General features: G+C 51.5%; 3 protein-coding genes across 11 annotated transcripts in view; 1 reads left to right on the forward strand and 2 right to left on the reverse strand.

Annotated features, from left to right (window-relative positions):
- Window positions 1-2,919, reverse strand: part of Nucb1 (nucleobindin 1) — a 20,708-nt gene extending 17,789 nt beyond the window's left edge. Inside the window, exons 1-3 of one of the 8 annotated variants that reach the window (XM_076578286.1) lie at window positions 2,731-2,853; window positions 1,531-1,714; window positions 732-873 (exon numbers count right to left, since the gene is read on the reverse strand). In XM_076578286.1, coding sequence (XP_076434401.1) covers window positions 732-863 — 132 coding nt within the window. In that variant the 5' untranslated portion in view covers window positions 864-873; window positions 1,531-1,714; window positions 2,731-2,853. The other 7 variants (XM_076578296.1, XM_076578280.1, XM_076578273.1 and 4 more) reach the window with 7 other exon arrangements.
- LOC121828858 (tubby-related protein 2-like) lies at window positions 1,627-11,046 on the forward strand. Of its 2 annotated transcripts, none has more exons than XM_076578268.1 (13): window positions 1,627-1,716; window positions 2,635-2,667; window positions 3,030-3,081; window positions 3,571-3,709; window positions 4,034-4,171; window positions 4,312-4,479; window positions 5,944-6,125; window positions 6,848-7,144; window positions 7,944-8,056; window positions 8,546-8,660; window positions 8,757-8,855; window positions 10,486-10,657; window positions 10,894-11,046. In XM_076578268.1, exons 4-13 carry the CDS (start codon window positions 3,619-3,621, stop codon window positions 11,025-11,027), a joined length of 1,509 nt encoding a protein of 502 aa, XP_076434383.1. In that variant the 5' UTR covers window positions 1,627-1,716; window positions 2,635-2,667; window positions 3,030-3,081; window positions 3,571-3,618; the 3' UTR covers window positions 11,028-11,046. The 2 variants fall into 2 exon arrangements, with proteins under 2 accessions (XP_076434383.1, XP_076434377.1); XM_076578262.1 differs by lacking the exon at window positions 1,627-1,716 and adding an exon at window positions 2,112-2,234.
- Window positions 11,047-11,883: 837 nt separating this feature from the next.
- Ppp1r15a (protein phosphatase 1 regulatory subunit 15A) lies at window positions 11,884-14,920 on the reverse strand. Its single transcript, XM_006981961.4, has 3 exons — window positions 14,668-14,920; window positions 12,683-14,092; window positions 11,884-12,302 (listed from the first exon to the last, which is right to left on the reverse strand). The coding sequence occupies exons 2-3, from the start codon at window positions 14,081-14,083 to the stop codon at window positions 11,949-11,951; spliced, it is 1,755 nt and encodes a 584-aa protein (XP_006982023.3). The 5' UTR covers window positions 14,084-14,092; window positions 14,668-14,920; the 3' UTR covers window positions 11,884-11,948.
- Between the last annotated feature and the right edge of the window lie 1,790 nt (window positions 14,921-16,710).

A 16,710-nucleotide genomic window follows, 5' to 3' on the forward strand; every position in this document is an offset into this window, starting at 1 on the left:
CTGGCTTTCTCTTCCACCAACCCTCTTCTTGCCAAGACTTACAACTTGACTGCTCTATGATTTTTCTCTGACTCTAACAAAATGGTATTCAAGCTTCAAGATTCCATAGAGTACAATACTAACACCTTACCTGAAGCCATGACACACAGGGGCTTGGAACCAACTGTTTAGGAGGCAACCTCAGTTAACACTGCTAGGGAGGGCGATAGAGGAACTAGGCCTTCAATCAGGTACCTGGACTTTGAAAGATCCAACTCTCTCCTAAGAGGAAGCTTTCACAAGGTACAATAGATATTTGTGGGAATGAGTAAATCAGCAGCGCCCCCCCACCACCACCATGTCCTTCTCCCATTTAAACTACACCTCCCATGAGCTCTGTGAAGCAGGAATGCCCCAGCCAGGTAGTAGCATCCAACAGCCTATGGTGCTACTGGGAAATGTAGTTTTGTTTCTGGTTTCTCCATGTCGCGTTAAGGGGGATCTTAAAGATCAAGGAGTTTAGGGGAGGGAGTGAACGGGTGTTCATTTGGAATCTATCTTAATTCCATATACCGATGGCCGGGGTCCCGGGTCTGCTTGTGTGATTCACCAACACACTACTGCAAAGGAAGGCAGGTAAACCGGAAGCCGCAGCGTGTTAAACCGGGTCCCTGGAGTTTTCACCAGGGCCTTGGGGACAGCGGGAACTGCACCACTGCAAACCCGCCAGAGCGCAGGGCAGGGCTACTCACCGGGCTCTCAGTGGCCTGGCTGTCCTCCTGATGGGGCGCCGCGCGGTCCAGGGGCACGGCCAGCACAGCGGACAGCATCAGGAGAGGAGCTAGGAGAAGGAAAGGGGTCCCGCGGGGCGCGGAGGCAGGCATCGCGGCTGCTCTGCGAGGAGAGGTGGAGAATGGGTTTTTGTCGTTTTGCTCCGGCTTTTTGAGACGAGTGTTAAGTAGCAAAGGCTGGGTTTGAATTCCTGATCCTCCTGCCTATACCCCCTCCGCACCCCCCTCCCCCAGCGACTTGTAGGCTCGCATTACTACCCGACCTAAGGATGTTCTAACCCCTTATCCGGCTGGGCAAACGAGTGCACGCCATCCTCAGTGCCATTCCCATTTGCAAAAATGAAGTCTCCACGCGTTTCGTCACCTGCAACCCGGGATGCCAGGCCTCCAGCCTCCCTTTCCTAGAGCGCAGTCCGCAGACCTTCATCCTGTCTCCCTCAAAGTAGGGAATCCTTCCCCAAACCGAGATGCTAGGCCCCCTAGACTCCCCTTCTCACGGGACCACAGGGACCTCAAACCCTGCAAGTACCCGGATCTCCAGTCCCCTGCCCTCCGCTATCCAACGCCCCTCACCTCTCCTAGCGCAGAGGGCGTTTTCCCACGCTAGGACCTCTGCCGGGTTTCTGATGATTTCCCTCCTAAGTCACTCCCACTTTTCCACCCGCGGACGACCTGCCCCCAGGATGCTAATTGGTCCACGCTGGCTACAAGCTTCCGCCCGCGTTTGCGGCCCCGCCCATTTCCGATGAGGTTCCCTTACTTTCGAAATTTTTGACGCTTTCTTGGAAGCTCACATTCTTAAACGTGACGTTTCCTGCGTCGCTTTCACATAAAAGTCAAAGTCCTACATGAGGGTGGGGTGGGGAGGGCAACTTTTGCGGACACCTTGCCGCTGTGTCTCCTGGGAATTGTAGTCTTCTCATTTATTTTCGCTCCACAGGTTCCTGTAAGTCAGAGCTTTGGTGATAACCAACTGCATAGGATACTATCACTACTTTTTAGAACGATCTCATTATGTAGCCCTAGTTGGAACTGTATGTAGAGCAGACTGGCCTCGAGATCACAGAGATCCTCCTGCCTCTGACTCACAAGTGCTGAGATTAAAATACCCCACTCCCAGCTCCCTCTCCCACTTTTTCCCCCTGAGAAATGGCTTTATGCATCCCAAGCTGACCTGGAAGACATAGGAATGCTTGTAGAGGAGGAATGTTTCGATTCCCGGCACCTTGTCTGCACCTCCCAAGTGCTGGAATTACAGGCATGAGCCACTAGGCTTATAAATTTCTTCAATGCTCTGTATGTAGAACTATATTGCTAGGTAGATACTCTTGGGTCCCTTTAAGGAATGTTGGCTTGCAGTTCCAATTCAGAACCCCCAGAACAAGGGATCAGTCTGCTTCAGTGGCCTGGAGGCATTACTCTGTTGGACATGGACCTTGAGGGGCCAAGAGGGCCAAGAAGAGGGCAAGTCCCTGTGGGAACACCCATTTCTAAGAAAGTGTTTGCATGTGTTTAGAGTTCCAGCATCTGGGCAAGGCTGTGAGAACTCCAAGCTGGTGCTAGGGAGGGGTGGGTGCCTCTGGGATGCCAGATAGGTGGATGCTGGGGAGTTGGGATTTGTGACCCTGAGCCTCCAAGTCCCAATACTTAGAAGCAGGACCAGCCTTACCTGTGTGGTAGAGAGCTGGATTTTTGTGCTCCCAATAGTGCTTAAAGTTCACCACAGGCTACTAAGTCTCAGGCGGGCATTGGGATTTGGGTTGTTAGGGTTCAAAAGAAAATCGAAGGCAGATGTCAGGAATTAGAGGGCGGTTTCTATTTAGATGTTGGGTCTAGGTCTGATTATGCCTTCCTAATCCTCTAGACCGTCTCAGGAAAATGAACCGTGGAAGAAAGAGTGAGTGCGGAACCTAATGGGCAGCGGGTTGGGGGAGAGGGGACCTAGATACCGGATACGCACAGCTTCGGGTCTCAAACTGTCTTCAGGCTGACCACCATCAACCAAGAGAAGCTGGGGGGGTGGGGGGAGCGGATCTGGACTCCGATGTCCATGGCTCCCGAGACAGCTAGAGCCTGGGAGCTCAGGTTGGGTCCTAAGGGGAGGGGGCTGGGAGAAAGAGTCATAACTGACCTAGAAGCTCAGGTCCCTCACCTACTATGACATCACTGGCACTCAGAACCCACATTGGTCGAGGGGAGGGGCTCTGGAACAGGCAAAGCTGCCCTGCTGCCTGTGGCCACCAGCCTGTGTTTCTCTAGGACCTTGGAGGATGAATTCTCGGGTGTGAGGCTGCAGAAATTGGAACAACAGGTATGACCCGAATCCCACTCTTCCATCTTCCCCACCTTCCCAGGATGCTCAGAGACCCCAATCCCATGTTCCTGTTCTCTGAACTTCAGGTTCTCAAATTAGGAAAAGAGAAAGTAGGAATTTTATTTTTAAGACTTATTATGTATACAGAAGAGGGCACCAGATCTCATTACAGATGGTTGTGAGCCTCCTTGTGGCATGTGATTGCTGGGAATTGAACTCAGGACCTTTGGAAGAGCTGCCAGTGTTCTTAACCTCTGAGCCATCTCTCCAGCCCTGTCTAGGCAGACTCAGTCCTTGTGCCTCAGCCCGGATGGCAGCCCCGGCTGAGGAAATTTTTAAAGAACAACAGTTCTAGAGGGCTGGACTCCTAGTTGTTGGAGGAGGAGGTGGAAGATAGACCGGATCCGACCGGAAAGGACTGGGTACCTGGGACCCTAATGGAGGAAGGGCACCTGGACTCCCCACACACCCCTCTTGATCCTTCAGCAACAGCTGCTCGAGAAGAAGCAGCGCAGGAAGCGCCAGGAGCCCCTCATGGTTCAGGCCAATCCTGATGCTTCCCTGAGGCACCGGCGACCAAGGCGCGGGGATGATCGCTTCCAGTGTGACAGCGGCTGGGGATTCGGTCTGATGAAGGGGTTTATGGGGGCTGGGGGCGGGGCCTAGTGAGCACTGGAGGGTGGAGCCTGGTGAGGCCCAGGGCGGGAACTGGGTGGCTGGTGCTGGCTGCCAGAGGGATGGCCTTGTAGATGTCAGGGAGTTTACGGTAGAGGACAGGGGTGGGCCTTGAGTGTGGGGCTTTATGAGGGAACAGGGGTGGGTTCTCGAGGATCCCATGGTCCCATGCTATCAGAGGCTGGAACTTGTTATGTAGTGGAGGGTTTGAGGTAATCCTCCTGCCTTACTCAGGAGATCCTCTTTAAATGGGCCTCTCTGCCCTCTCCCCCAGGTGCTGGGAGTCCTTTCCTCCAGGAGAATGTACCACAGGCGCATCTGCCCTCCAGGCCGCCCGGTGCCCTGCTCTCCATGAGCTATGTCAGAGATGGTGGCGGCCAGCGGGCCCCCCTTCTGCCACCCAGAGGAGCAGGTAATCTTAGGCCACTGATATTTAGAGCACACCTCCTTAGACGTTCAGGATTGCCTGCTTCTCCTCTGACATTGGGGTCAGGACAGAGCTTCCCCCTCTTGCACCAAAGGACCCCAAATCTGACACCCCTTTTTCTCTAGTGTACACTCAGGGTGATGGCGCTGGGGTCCACCATCTGTGCTACCTCCCAGACAGCTCAGATTCAGATGTGGAGGAAGTGACCATGGAGGACATCCCGATCATCCCCCCGCCTCCCAAGACACATCTGGCAACCCGGTGCAGGGGCTGGTTAGCCTCCCCAGAACCTGGTAATTTCGGGGACAGGGGAGTGAAATCTGGTCCCTGGTTCATGACAGTTTGTCATCCTGCTTTGTTAACAGCTTTATGTGGGATATTGTAACTTACGGGTCTCCCAGGTCATCTGTCAAGGTGTCTAGTCACTGTCACACAGTGTACTCAGAAGTAAAACCATCACCACATCAAACACATGTGTTTAAACTGAGTTTGGAGGGATGGGGTCAATATCTGTGATCCCAGGGCTGGCCTTGAACTCACAGAGATCCACTGACCTCTTCCTCTTGTGTGCTGGATTAAAGGCTTCTTGTACCATTCCCAGATTATTTATTATGGTTTTGTTTTTCCTATTTTATTTTTAGCTTTTCTTTTCTTTCTTTAATTTAGGCAGGGTTTCACTGTAGCTTTGGGGACTACCTGGAACTTGCTCTAAAGACTGGCCTTGAACTCACAGAGATCCACCTGCCTCTGCATCCTGAGTGCTGGGGTTTAAGCATTCCCTACCACTGCCCAGCTATTATGGTTTTACTTTCTTCTTTTTAATTTTTATTTTTTTATTTTTATTTATTTATTTATTTATTTTGGTTTTTCGAGACAGGGTTTCTCTGTGTAGCTTTGTGCCTTTCCTGGAACTCGCTCTGTAGCCCAGGCTGGCCTCGAACTCACAGAGATCTGCCTGGCTCTGCCTCCCCAGTGCTGGGATTAAAGGCGTGCGCCACCACCGCCCGGCTTTAATTTTTATTTTATTTATTTATTTTGGTTTTTCCAGACAGGGTTTCTCTGTGTAGACCTTGCTGTCTTGGAAATGGCTTTGTAGACCAAGCTGGGCTTGAACTCACTGAGATCTGCCTCCCTCTGCCTCCCAAGTGCTGGTATTTAAGGCATGTGCCACCACTGCCTTGATCAGATTATTTACTTGAATTCTTTTTAGTTTGTATATGTGCATCTGTGTGTTTGTAAATGTGAGTGCAGTTCCCACGGAGACCAGAAGAGGGAGTCAGAGCCACTGGAGCTGGAGTTGGATGTGTTTGTGAACCATGAACCTTGAGAGCTGGGAACTGAACTCGGGTTCTCACAAGAGCAGAATGTGCCTTTGACTGTTAATCGATCTCTCCAGGCCTTCAATTTATTTGTTTTTTTTTTTTTTTTTTTTTTAACTTGTTTACCTTTGACCAGCAATTGTGACACAGGACTTTAATTCCAACAATGGAGGCAAAGGCAGGTGGATCTCTGTGTTCAGAGCAAGCCTAGTCTAGAACTCTGTCTCAGACTAGGCCATAGCCACACAGTGAGACATTGACTCTGGGAGATCAGGCTCTGTAGGCTGCATGTGCATGGGAAGTGCACATTGAGTGGTCAATGGAAGAGCCTGGCAGAGCAGCTGGGAACTGGAGTTCCTGTCCTGTTCAGCTGACAATGCTGATCCTCCCCTAACTGCGACTCAGATGTCCCGACCTGTAACTGCTTCTGCCCCTTAGGGATCAGCGAAGAGGAAGAGGTTGAATCCAAGGATGCTGCCTTTGAACCCAAGGCACCCATTCCTGCCCCGGCCCTGACAGTGAGCTCTGGTAGGGTTCAGGGACACTTGGCATCCTGTGAGGAGGAAGAAAACACAGCACAAAAGGATATAGAAACAAGGAGACCGGCCTCTGGCCTCGGGGTAGGTGGCACTCAAAATCTGTAGCCCAATCCACAGGCAACAACCATGGTGTGAAAATCTGTGCCCAGTGGTGCATGCTTGCATTTCCTGCAGTCAGGAGTCTGCCAGGGACTGAGTTCAAGGCCAATCTGGACTCCATAAAGAGACTCTCTCCCCTAAAAAAAAACGAATACTCATGGACAGGTGCCAACTTATAGAGACTATAAAGCATGATTTGGAAGGTCTTTTTTTTTTTTTTTTTTAAGGATAGAGTATCTCTGTGTAATAGCCCTAGCCTTGAACTCACAGAGATCTGCCTGCCTCAGCCTCCCGAGTGCTATAATTAAAGGTGTGTGGCTTGCAAGGCTCATTTTATAGTAAACATGGTCAAATGCTTTGCTAGGCAAGTGCTCTTACCACTGAGCCATACCTGAGCCCCTCACTGGATGATTCTAGGCAGGGTTGCTATACTACTCAGTAATACCCCAGGCACCTCACTGGCATGTTTGGCAGGTACTCTGGGTTTACATGTTCTAGAGTAGGATCTCACCGTTTGTGTGAGCTAATGAGGTTGCACGTTTGACTCACCAGCAGATGGGCCAACTTGGGTGGGTGGGTCAGCTGACATGCTTGACTGGCATGAAGCCCTGGGTCCTCACGGGTCATCCCTTAGCTGACACAGCCAATCAGTCTGCAGGGCCCAGCCTGACTGTCCCTCACTTGTGGATCTGCCCTCGAGCTAGGATGAAGACCTGGAGAAGAAAGAGGGCTCAGAGTCTGCAGGGACGGACAGCGCCCCAGTGCCGTCCAAGGTCTTGCAGGACAATAAGGACCCAAGCAACCAGAATCCTTGTAACTGGACCCGCCCCGCGGCCCGGCCCCCGGGCCCTCGGCTGGGGGAGGACGTGGAGGCCTATGTGCTGCTCCCCGCGGCCCGGGACCACGTGGTGCAGTGCCGCATCATCCGGAACAAGCATGGCATGGACAAGGGCTTCTTCCCGTCCTACTACCTCTACCAGGAGGCCGAGGACGGTGTGGCGGTGAGCCCAGCCCTGGTGCGGGGGCCTTCCCGCTGGGGGACAGAGGAGGGAGACGAGCCCCCGATTCCAGCGGCATGCCCCTCCCTTCTGGACAAGGTTAAAATTTCTGGAGCCAGATGTGGCGGCATCAAACTGTAAACCTAATCATACTTGGGAAATGGCAGCAGAGAGAGCAGGAGAGCAAGCTCAGCCTTGGATAGAAAGGAGTTCAAGGCCAGCCTCCTGACCTGACTGGAGACACTATTTCAAACTAAAAAAAGTCAGGTGGTGGCGGCAGATACCTTTAATCCCCACACTTGGGAAGCAGAGGAAGGCAGACCTCTGAGTTGGAAGCCAGCCCTTTCTAAATCAGTTTCAAGCCAGCCAGGGCAACAATGTGAGACCCTTTCAACGCTTTGTTTCCCCCTGGACTCAGGTCTGTCCTGTCAGGTCTAAGTCCTACCCACCTCAGCACTTCAGACATTTTAGAACACAGTAGCTCAGGTCCTTCCGACCCTATAAACAAGCCTTATCCATTCCACCAAACTCATTCCCACCTGAGTTAAGTGAGTCTCTTCTCTGGCCATCCAACTGAGTCTTCTTGGTGGCCAAACCCCACCCAATCCTGATAGAGACTGGGTCCTTCAAATTGTTTCCATTCTATAGCTAAGCTACACCCCTCTCCTGCTGACCAGTCTCCTCCCAGTGTGGCCTTCTTCACCTCCAGAAATAGCCCTTCCCCTATTCAGAACTGTGTTCAGGATCCTGGCTCTAGAGAGATGTCAAAACTCAATCCTGAAGTCTCTTCTCCGATCTGCAGCATTTCCTTCTGGCTGGGCGGAAAAGGAAAATATGCAAAACCTCAAATTATCTCATCTCTCTGGATCCCAAAGATATGTCTCGCAACGGGAACAACTTTGTGGGCAAAGTTAGGTAAGTGAAGCCTTCTTGGTGTGTGGTGCTCCTGGTATTTGATGAGACAACAGGTGTCAGGGAGCCAGGGAGAGACAGGCCAATGGACTTCATTTCCCAAGAGGCCTCAGTGCACAACACAGGACCTGCACTAAAGCCTGATGGGTTTTGTAGTTCTGCAGGATGTATTTCCACAGGTGGGAAAGAAAAAACATGAAAGCTTTGGATGCCAGGAATACAGGCTGGCATTTAAGATGTTTAGCTTTTTGATAGGGAGAGGGCTGGGACCCCTCAGTTCCTGTGGGGAAAGATGTCTGGAGTGTGAGAGTTCCTGCTTCCTAGATGGAAGAGGGTTCCCAAAGAGTCAATGTAGCATGCTAGAAAGACACAAAAATCAGAGGGCTGGGACTGTGATTTCTTTTCATAGAGGATGGTTTGAGAAAGCACTTACACAGAGTAGCAATCACTATCTCTCGGTTTTTGTTACTCTCCCCTGCCCTCCTGGGGCAGATCCAATATCTTGGGCACGAAATTTACCATCTTTGATAATGGGGTGAACCCTGAGAGGAACTACTGGATCCCAGACAGTACCCGGATCAGAGAGAAGCTGGGAGTCGTGTGTTATGTAAGTATCCTGGAAGGGCCTGGATGAATGGGGTGCCAATAGGTAAGAACGCACAGGGAGCTAGGCTAACTCAATATAATTAATTAATCCTGCCAGGAAAGCAATGTCTTGGGGTTCCGGGGACCTCGGAAAATGACTGTGATACTTCCAGGAATGGACAGGCGCAAGCAGAGGATGAGAGTCCAGCCACAAAATGTGAGTCTTTAAGGTTGTGAAAAGCAATACTAAGAGAGGAGAATGGGTTAGAAAACCATGATTTGCAGGTCACATTGAATGGCTTTGCCAGAGTCCCTTCTCAGGAAGTAAAGACTAGAGACTCAAATTCTGGGTCTGGTGCTGGAGAGATGGCTCAATGGTTAGCAGAGCATGTATTGCTCTCCCAGAGGGAGAAGAAAGACAGACCATGTAAGTTGGAGGCTAGCCTCATCTAAATATCAAGTTCCAAGATAGACAGGGCTAGAGTGAGACCTTGTTTAAAAAAAAAAAAAATTTTTTTTTTGTTTTTTTGAGACAGGGTTTCTCAGTGTAGTTTTGGTGCCTGTCCTGGATCTCGCTCTGTAGACCAGGCTGCCCTGAACTCACAGAGATCCACCTGCCTCTGCCTCCCGACTGCTGGGATTAAAGGCATGCTCCACTACCACCCAACTCAAAATTTGTTTTTAATCACAGCACTTGGGAGGCAGAGGCAGGTAGATTTGTGAGTTTGAAGCCAGCCTGGTCTACAGAGTGAATTCCAGGACAGCCAGACTACACAGAGAAACCCAGTCTCAAAACAGAAACAAAAACAAAACAGTTTCTGGAGTTGTTTCCCAGACCCATGTCAGGTGGCTCACAACTGTCTGTAACTTCAACTCCAGGGGACTTACTGCCCTCTTCTGGTTTTGAAGACAACTGCACTCACAGGCATATAATCCACATATACCAGCACACATATATTACATCTAATTAAATGAATTTTTTTTTCTTTTTTTGTGACAGAGTTTCTCTGTTGTAGCCTTGGCTATCTGGAACTCACTCTGTAGACCAGGCTGGCCTCAAACTCAGTGATCCTCCTGACTCAGCCTCCCAAATCCTGGGATTAAAGCCATGCACTACCACCACCCAGTTTAAGCTTGGCCACTTTCAACCTGTGTCTGGAGATATGGAATCACCACAGGAAAAGAGCTGAGAAATTCCAAAGCTCAAAGGTGCAAGAGGTTTCTTCTGTCTGCTCAGTACACTCTCATGCATTTTCTAAAGTCCACCAAGGAGAATCAAGTACTGTCGACAGTGTTTAAGTCAGAACTCTCCCTCACAGAAGTCTCCACAATCCTGAAAAAATCTTTAAGGTTTCCATTCATAACCATAAACAAACGTTAGATGGTGACCATCAAGCACCAGCTGCAAAATGAAAATATAATATACCAACAACAAGCTGGGTGGTGGCACACGCTTTCAATCCCAGCACCTGGGAGGCAGAGGCTCAGGGCTCACTCCATTATCAAAGATGGTGAATTCGGTGCCCAAGACATTGGATCTGCCTCGGGAGGGCAGTGGACAGAGTAATAATAACCGTGACAGTGATTGTTACTCTGTGTTAAGTGCTTTCTCCAACCCATCCTCTAAAAAAGAAATTACATTCCCAGCCTGGTCTATAGAGCTAATGCCAGGACAGGCAGGGCTACACAGAGAAACCGTCTCCAAAAACACAAAAGGGTAAACTTGGCAATCCAGAGACACTGTTCTCAAGTAAATAAATAAGTAAATAAATACAAATAACACGTGCATCTGGACTTAAGGAAGGCTGCGGGTAGCCTAACAAACGATGCCCCTATTGTATCTCAAGGATCAGGATTCGATATTGAGTCGTCTACCAAAGGGTGCAAGACAAGGGCCGCTCCTTCTGCAGAACAAGGCCCCATCCTGGAGCGACGAGAGCGGCGGCTACGTGCTCAATTTTCACGGTCGCGTCACTCGGGCTTCGGTCAAGAACTTCCAGATTGTGCACCCCGATCTACGTGAGCTCTAGCAACCCGAAGACCTGGGCTTGGGGGCGGAATGGGGGCATTAAGCACAACTACTCCCACTTACGTCATTGGGCCGGTTCCTAAAGAGGGCGGAGCCTCGCTGTCGCAAGGTCTATTGGGAGATGTAGTCTCTAGGCTCCTTGAGTTTCCTAGCTTGGTCAGTGTGCAGCTGCCTGGGGCCATGGGACGGAGTTTAACTAAATCCTCTTCCCTGGTTTTCTCATCAGCGGACTACCTGGTGCTCCAGTTCGGCCGCGTGGCCCCAAACATATTCACTATGGATTTCCAGTATCCTCTTTGCCCGCTCCAAGCTTTCGCCATCTGCTTATCCAGTTTCGATGGGAAACTGGCGTGTAACTGAATAAAATTATCATCCCTCACTAGCTGTCCTGTGCGTTTGCGGGAAGCTTCACACCATGCCTCCTTTCTCGTTTAGTTTTTTGATAGTCTGGTCTCCAACTACGCAGCTGACCCTGGCCTTGAACACCTCATCCTCCTGCTTCCACCTCCGGAGTACTGGGATAGCAAGCATGCCCCTTTGTGCTGGGCCTTGTCTTCTAATAAATCCTCTATTTTTAGTGCACATAATAGTGGGCTTCATTTTTATACCTGTCGTCCGGCTTTGCTTGTATCTACCACCCTCTATATTTATTTAATAGCTGCCTTTATTTTTTAAGGCAACTTTCCTCTATAGGTTATGTCTGCCAGTCTTTGGAACTCAGGCCAATCCCCCTGCCTCAGCTTCAAAGTGCTGGGTCTAGTTGTGTCACTTTACACTGTGTAGATCAGGCTGGTCTTAAACTTCGGTTTGGACACAGAACTCATTTTTGCCACCTTTGAAGATCCAATACTGTGGGGTGTTTACCCACCACCCCCACAGCTTCCCAGCGTTTTCTTGAGTGTGATCAGCAGGAAATATTTGATAGAAGGATTTATAGCCGAGAATCTCGCAGAGATAAACAGATAGAAAATAAAGGATAGCCTCGAGAGGGCCTGGAAACTTTTCCAACGGGCCCCAACTGTCTCTGCCCCAGGGTTTTTATAGAGACGCCAAGGGGTGGAGCAAAAGACCTCCTCCCCCAGCACAGCCAAGTGCAGACCATCTCAGACACCTGCACTCAGGCCCGTGGTCCTGATCATCCTCTATTCAGACCTGCTGGGTAAAGCCACGAGGAACCCGAGAACGGGCTCCCACACAATACACCCTGAAGACTTGATCAGTATAAATCAAAAGGCTTTATTTCTTATTAAAAATAAATAAATAACAGGAAAGTACTTGGGGTTAGCCCCGCCTTCCACCGAAGTCCAGGCTGGGGGGAGGGGCCTCACTGGGAAGGGCAGAGGGTGTGGTCACAGCTTGGCTCATGGGCGTGGCCTCAGAGGAGGAGCAAGGCCCAGACTGTGGAGGAGCAGGGGTGAAGGCCAGAGGGAGGGCTGGGTTTCCAAGGCGCGCCCAGGCTCTGGCCCTGAAGGCAGGGGTGAGGTAAGGACCCAGCTTCTCCTCCACCTGGGCAATGCGGCGGGCAAAGCGGCTCCGATCTCGTGCGAGCTGCTCCCAGGGACCTCGGCGGGCAGCCTGGGCTGGTCCTGCCCAGACAGCCAGGAAGTGGACGGTGACTTTCTCAGAAAAGCGCACCTGGACAGATGGGCAGAGGGAGAAATAAAAATTAGTCCGCAGTAACACTTGGTATCTGAACAGTCATCTGCTGCCACCTGACTGTCCCTGACTCACCCTGACACCATGAACACAGCTGCCACTGTTCCTGCCTCTTACAGCAGATTGCAGCAGGGTGAATGCAGCCTTCCCATGTAAGAAGTTGCAACACACGGGTCCCTGGAGTCCCCACCTCCAGCACCCCACTCCAGGGATTTCAGGTCCCAGGCCCCTCCTCCTAACTCAGAATAATATATTATTAAATAAAAAGCACGTGGAATCTTATTGTAATCCCAGCACTATGACTGCGAATTCCTGAGCTACAAATTTTTAGAAAAGCAATCCAGGCTGCTGGCCCTCACCTTTCTGGGGTGTAGAGGAGTCCCAGAGTCCTGATCTTGGGTGGGGGTTCTGAACAGCCTGAGTCTCCTCTGCAGTCGAAGGGGCAGTTTAGGTTCAGGCCAAGGTGGTGCTGACTTCTCTCCGGGTAAATAGAAGGCCACCTGGAAGAAAGAGGGGTCTGCTTCCACACATCCCTCTGCCTGTTCTCCAGGTAGACCAGCCTGGGCCTGAAGGCTAGGCCTCCTGCCTGGGTCAGCTGCTTCTGAATCATCCGAAACCACACTCTCCGAGTCATCTTCTGTGTCCTCTCCTGGGCAGTACACCCAGGCCTTCAGAAAGGCACTTGTAGGGGGGGTGGCACAGGTCTGCACTATCCTGTCTTCTCCAGCTGACCCCCCATCACTGTCGTCATCATCATCATCCTCCGGGTCCTCCCCAGGTCGACACACCCAGGACTTCAGGAAGGCATGTGCAGGGGAGGTAGGGGACGACAAGGCCTGGCCTCCCTCCTCTTCCTCCGCTGACCCCCAATCACTGTCATCGTCCTCCGTGTCTTCTCCTGGGCAGTACACCCAGGACTTCAGGAAGGCCTTCCCGGTACAGACCGACAACGATGAAGCCTCAGGGTTTCCCTCTTCCTCGGCGTCTGCATTCTGACTAGGCTGATCCTGCCCTGCCCCGTGTGTCTCTGGGTTGGCTTCTCCTTCCTGTTTGGAGCCCTCTATAGAGAGGAACTCGCAGGCTCTGGAGCAGGAGCCTAAAGGAGAGCTGGGGAGGTCAGCTTTATCTTCCTCCGTGGCTTGAGGACCTGCCTCCCCTGGGCAATAATACACAGCAGTGCTGGGCTTGTGTCTTGGAATTAGGTCAGCCTTCTTCACAGTTTCTCCATCCTCTTCTTCCTCAGCTGGACAACCCTCCCGGTGTGAGGGGGGATAAGCCAGCTCAGTCACTGCCTCTCCTCTGGCCCCCACCTCCCCAAGGCTCTTATCGGCACCGTGCAGGCCAGGCGGCAGCCGTGGAGGCAGGGCGGCTGGGTGTTCCCTCTCCTGCTCTCTAGGGCCATCCTGTGCTCGCTCCTCACGGCGTTCATCATCTGAAAGTCCCCAAGTTTCAGGAGGGGAACTGCTGGCTTGCACATCAAGGCAGGGCCCCTGGGCTGCTTCACCCTCCTCTTCAGGAGCTCCGGTTTCTTCGGCCTCCCCCCGAGGGAGGTGGTTCCCAGGGACGAGGGGAGGTGTCAGCAGGACCGTAGCTTCTATCTGATCTGCTGCTGTTAGTGTTCCTGCCAGCCAGGGCTCTGGGGTTTCTGGGCCCCTCAGGCGGCTCCAAGCCCGGCTGAGGAAGCCCATCAGTGGAGACAGGAGGTAGGTGTGAGCATCCCTCCAGTGCGGGGTATGCTGGGGTCTTGGGCTTGGGGCCATGTGTCTGGGCTATCGGAAGGAGAGATTGTTTAGACGCCACTCTGGAAACAGTGTCATGCCACAGCCGTGAGTCACGGTACTATAAATAGTCACAGCAGCAACACGAGAATCCATGCCTCAGATTCCTAATAGCACCGCTCACACCCACCCGCGTCACCTGCTTCTGCTCTCTCAATACCCAGCAGTCTGGGCCCCGGGTTCTACAACCTCAGAGCCAGGAGCCCACCCTCCGGGACCTTTCTTCAGCCCTAGCTGAAGAATCCCCGAGGATTCCTGCCTAGCCCTCGTCAGCCCCGCGAGTCCGGCGTCTAAGCACCCTTCCCCACTCAGGCTGGTGTTCACGCCCCCAGGTCGTCCTCCCGCCTGCCTCTTGGCCCCCGGCCCCTCCTGGAGTCCCTCCCTTTACCGGCTCTACACAGGTCCTAGCACCCAGGCCCCCTTCCCTTTAATCGGGGAGTTCCCACTTCAACCTCCCTGAGACCCCGGGGTCGGGCCTGGGCTCTCTTCTCCCAGACGGAGGGAAGAATCCGGGCTGATTCCCCAGCTCCCCCCTCCAGACTGCTCTCCGCCCCATCCCCACGCACCGGCGGGCTGCGCGTCACCCCGGGGGCAGGAGCGCCGGTTCGGGCTGCCAGAAGCGGTCGCGGTCGCGGTCGTGGGTCCGGAGGTCTCGCAAGGCCGGCGCGTTCATGTCGCCCTCAGGCGTGGGGCTCGGGGACGCGAGGAGTCACAGGCTGCCGCAAGGAGTGTCCCGACGAAGGGATGCGGGGTCCAGCGGGGTCTCGCATGCAATCGTCACAGGTTGAATCCGGGTCAATCTGCGCAGCCACCGCACCAGCGCCTTTATAGCCTGACGGCCGCGTGATGACGTCACGGCGGGCGGGGCTTCGGAAGGCCTGGGAAGGTGGGAAAAGGAAAACAACCCCGGCCTCTCGCGGACTTTCCGGGCTTGGTGACGTCGCCGCCGCTTTCCAGGCGTGGCCTTGGCTCAAGCCTTGCGAGCTGTCAATCTCAAAATAACTTCTGAGCAAGCGCCTGGACTTCCTCAGCCAGGCTTCTTTTCTTTCTATTTCATTCATTCATTCATTGTTTATTTATTTATTTATTTATTTATTTATTTATTTATTTATTTATTTATTTGTTTATTTATTTATTTGTTTGTTTGTTTGTTATCTATTTATTTATCTATTCATTCATTCATTTGTTTGTTTGTCTGTCTATCTATCTATCTATCTATTTTTAATTTTTTGGTTTTTCGAGACAGAGTTTCTCTGTGTAGCTTTGTGCCTTTCCTGGAACTCGCTTTGGAGACCAGGCTGGCCTTGAACTCACAAAGATTCCAGGCAGGGGTGATTTTTATTTGAAGGCAAAACACTCCGTGTGTTTGTTTGTTTTTGTCTGTTATCCTTTCTTTCTTGGTGTTTCTAGATAGGGTTTCTCTGTGTGGTCCTGCTGTCAGGCTGGCCTCGAACTCACAGAGATCCTGCCTCTGCCTCCAGAGTGCTGGGATTAAAGGCGTGTGCCACCACCGCCCAGCTATATTTATTATTTTTTTTTAAAAAAAAACTTTTTAAAATGCCAGCTGTGGAAGTTCATGCCTTTAATCCCAGAACTAAAGAGGCAGAGAAAGGAGGGTCACTGTGAGTTCGAGGCCAGCCTGGACTACATAACTAGTTCCAGGAAAGGCGCAAAGCTACACAGAGAAACCCTGTCTACATGGGGAATAAAAAAAATTATCCTGCGATCCATGATGGCGAAAGCCTTTAATCTCTGCAGTCGGGAGGGAGAGGCAGGCAGATCTGAGTTGGAGCCTAGCCTGGTTTACATAGTGAGTTCCCGAACAGCCAGAGCTACATAGTGAGACCCAGTCTCAAAAAAGAAAAAACAAAGTTTTTTTTCATATTTTATGTGAGTGTTTCCCTCCATGTATATATGTAAATATATATATGTCTAATACACACACACACACACACACACACACACACACACACACACACACACACACCACTTCTCTATGTGGTGCACGTGGAGGCCAGAAGATGGTTTCTAATCTTGTAGAGCTGGCGTTAGATGATTGTGAACCTCCGTGTGGGTTCTGGGAACGGAATTTGGGTTCTTTGACAGAGCAGCCAGCGCTCTCAAGCCCTTGGTTATTTTTGGTGTGTAGGTCTGTCTGTCTCTGTCTGTTTTGAGACAGAGTTTCACAGTATGGTCCACACCGTCCTGGAACTCACGGGTAAGCTCAGGCCAACCTTGATATCTGGGCAATCCTCCTACTGTGTACAGAGTAGCAGTGACCCCAGGCCAGTGCATGCCTTCATGGAGCCTTCTTCTTTTGCTTCTTTTTAAAAAGACTTATTTCTATTTCCTTTGTTTTGTTTTTGTTCTTTGACAGGGACCCATTTTGTATTCCAGGATTGCCTGGAACTTACTCTGCAACCCAGGCTGAACCCCGCCTTTGTAGCCCAGGCTGTCCTGGAACTCTCAACAATCCTGCCTCAGCTTTCCTGATACAGAAGTTACAGTATGACCTCAATAAATACTGTATGGAGAACACTGCTAAACAGACTTCTTGGCCTTCATAGGCAGGCTCCTGCATCCTTCACTGCTTCAAAATTATATGAAGG

Source organism: Peromyscus maniculatus, chromosome 1 (genome assembly GCF_049852395.1).
Source record: "Peromyscus maniculatus bairdii isolate BWxNUB_F1_BW_parent chromosome 1, HU_Pman_BW_mat_3.1, whole genome shotgun sequence".
Taxonomy (NCBI): domain Eukaryota; kingdom Metazoa; phylum Chordata; class Mammalia; order Rodentia; family Cricetidae; genus Peromyscus; species Peromyscus maniculatus.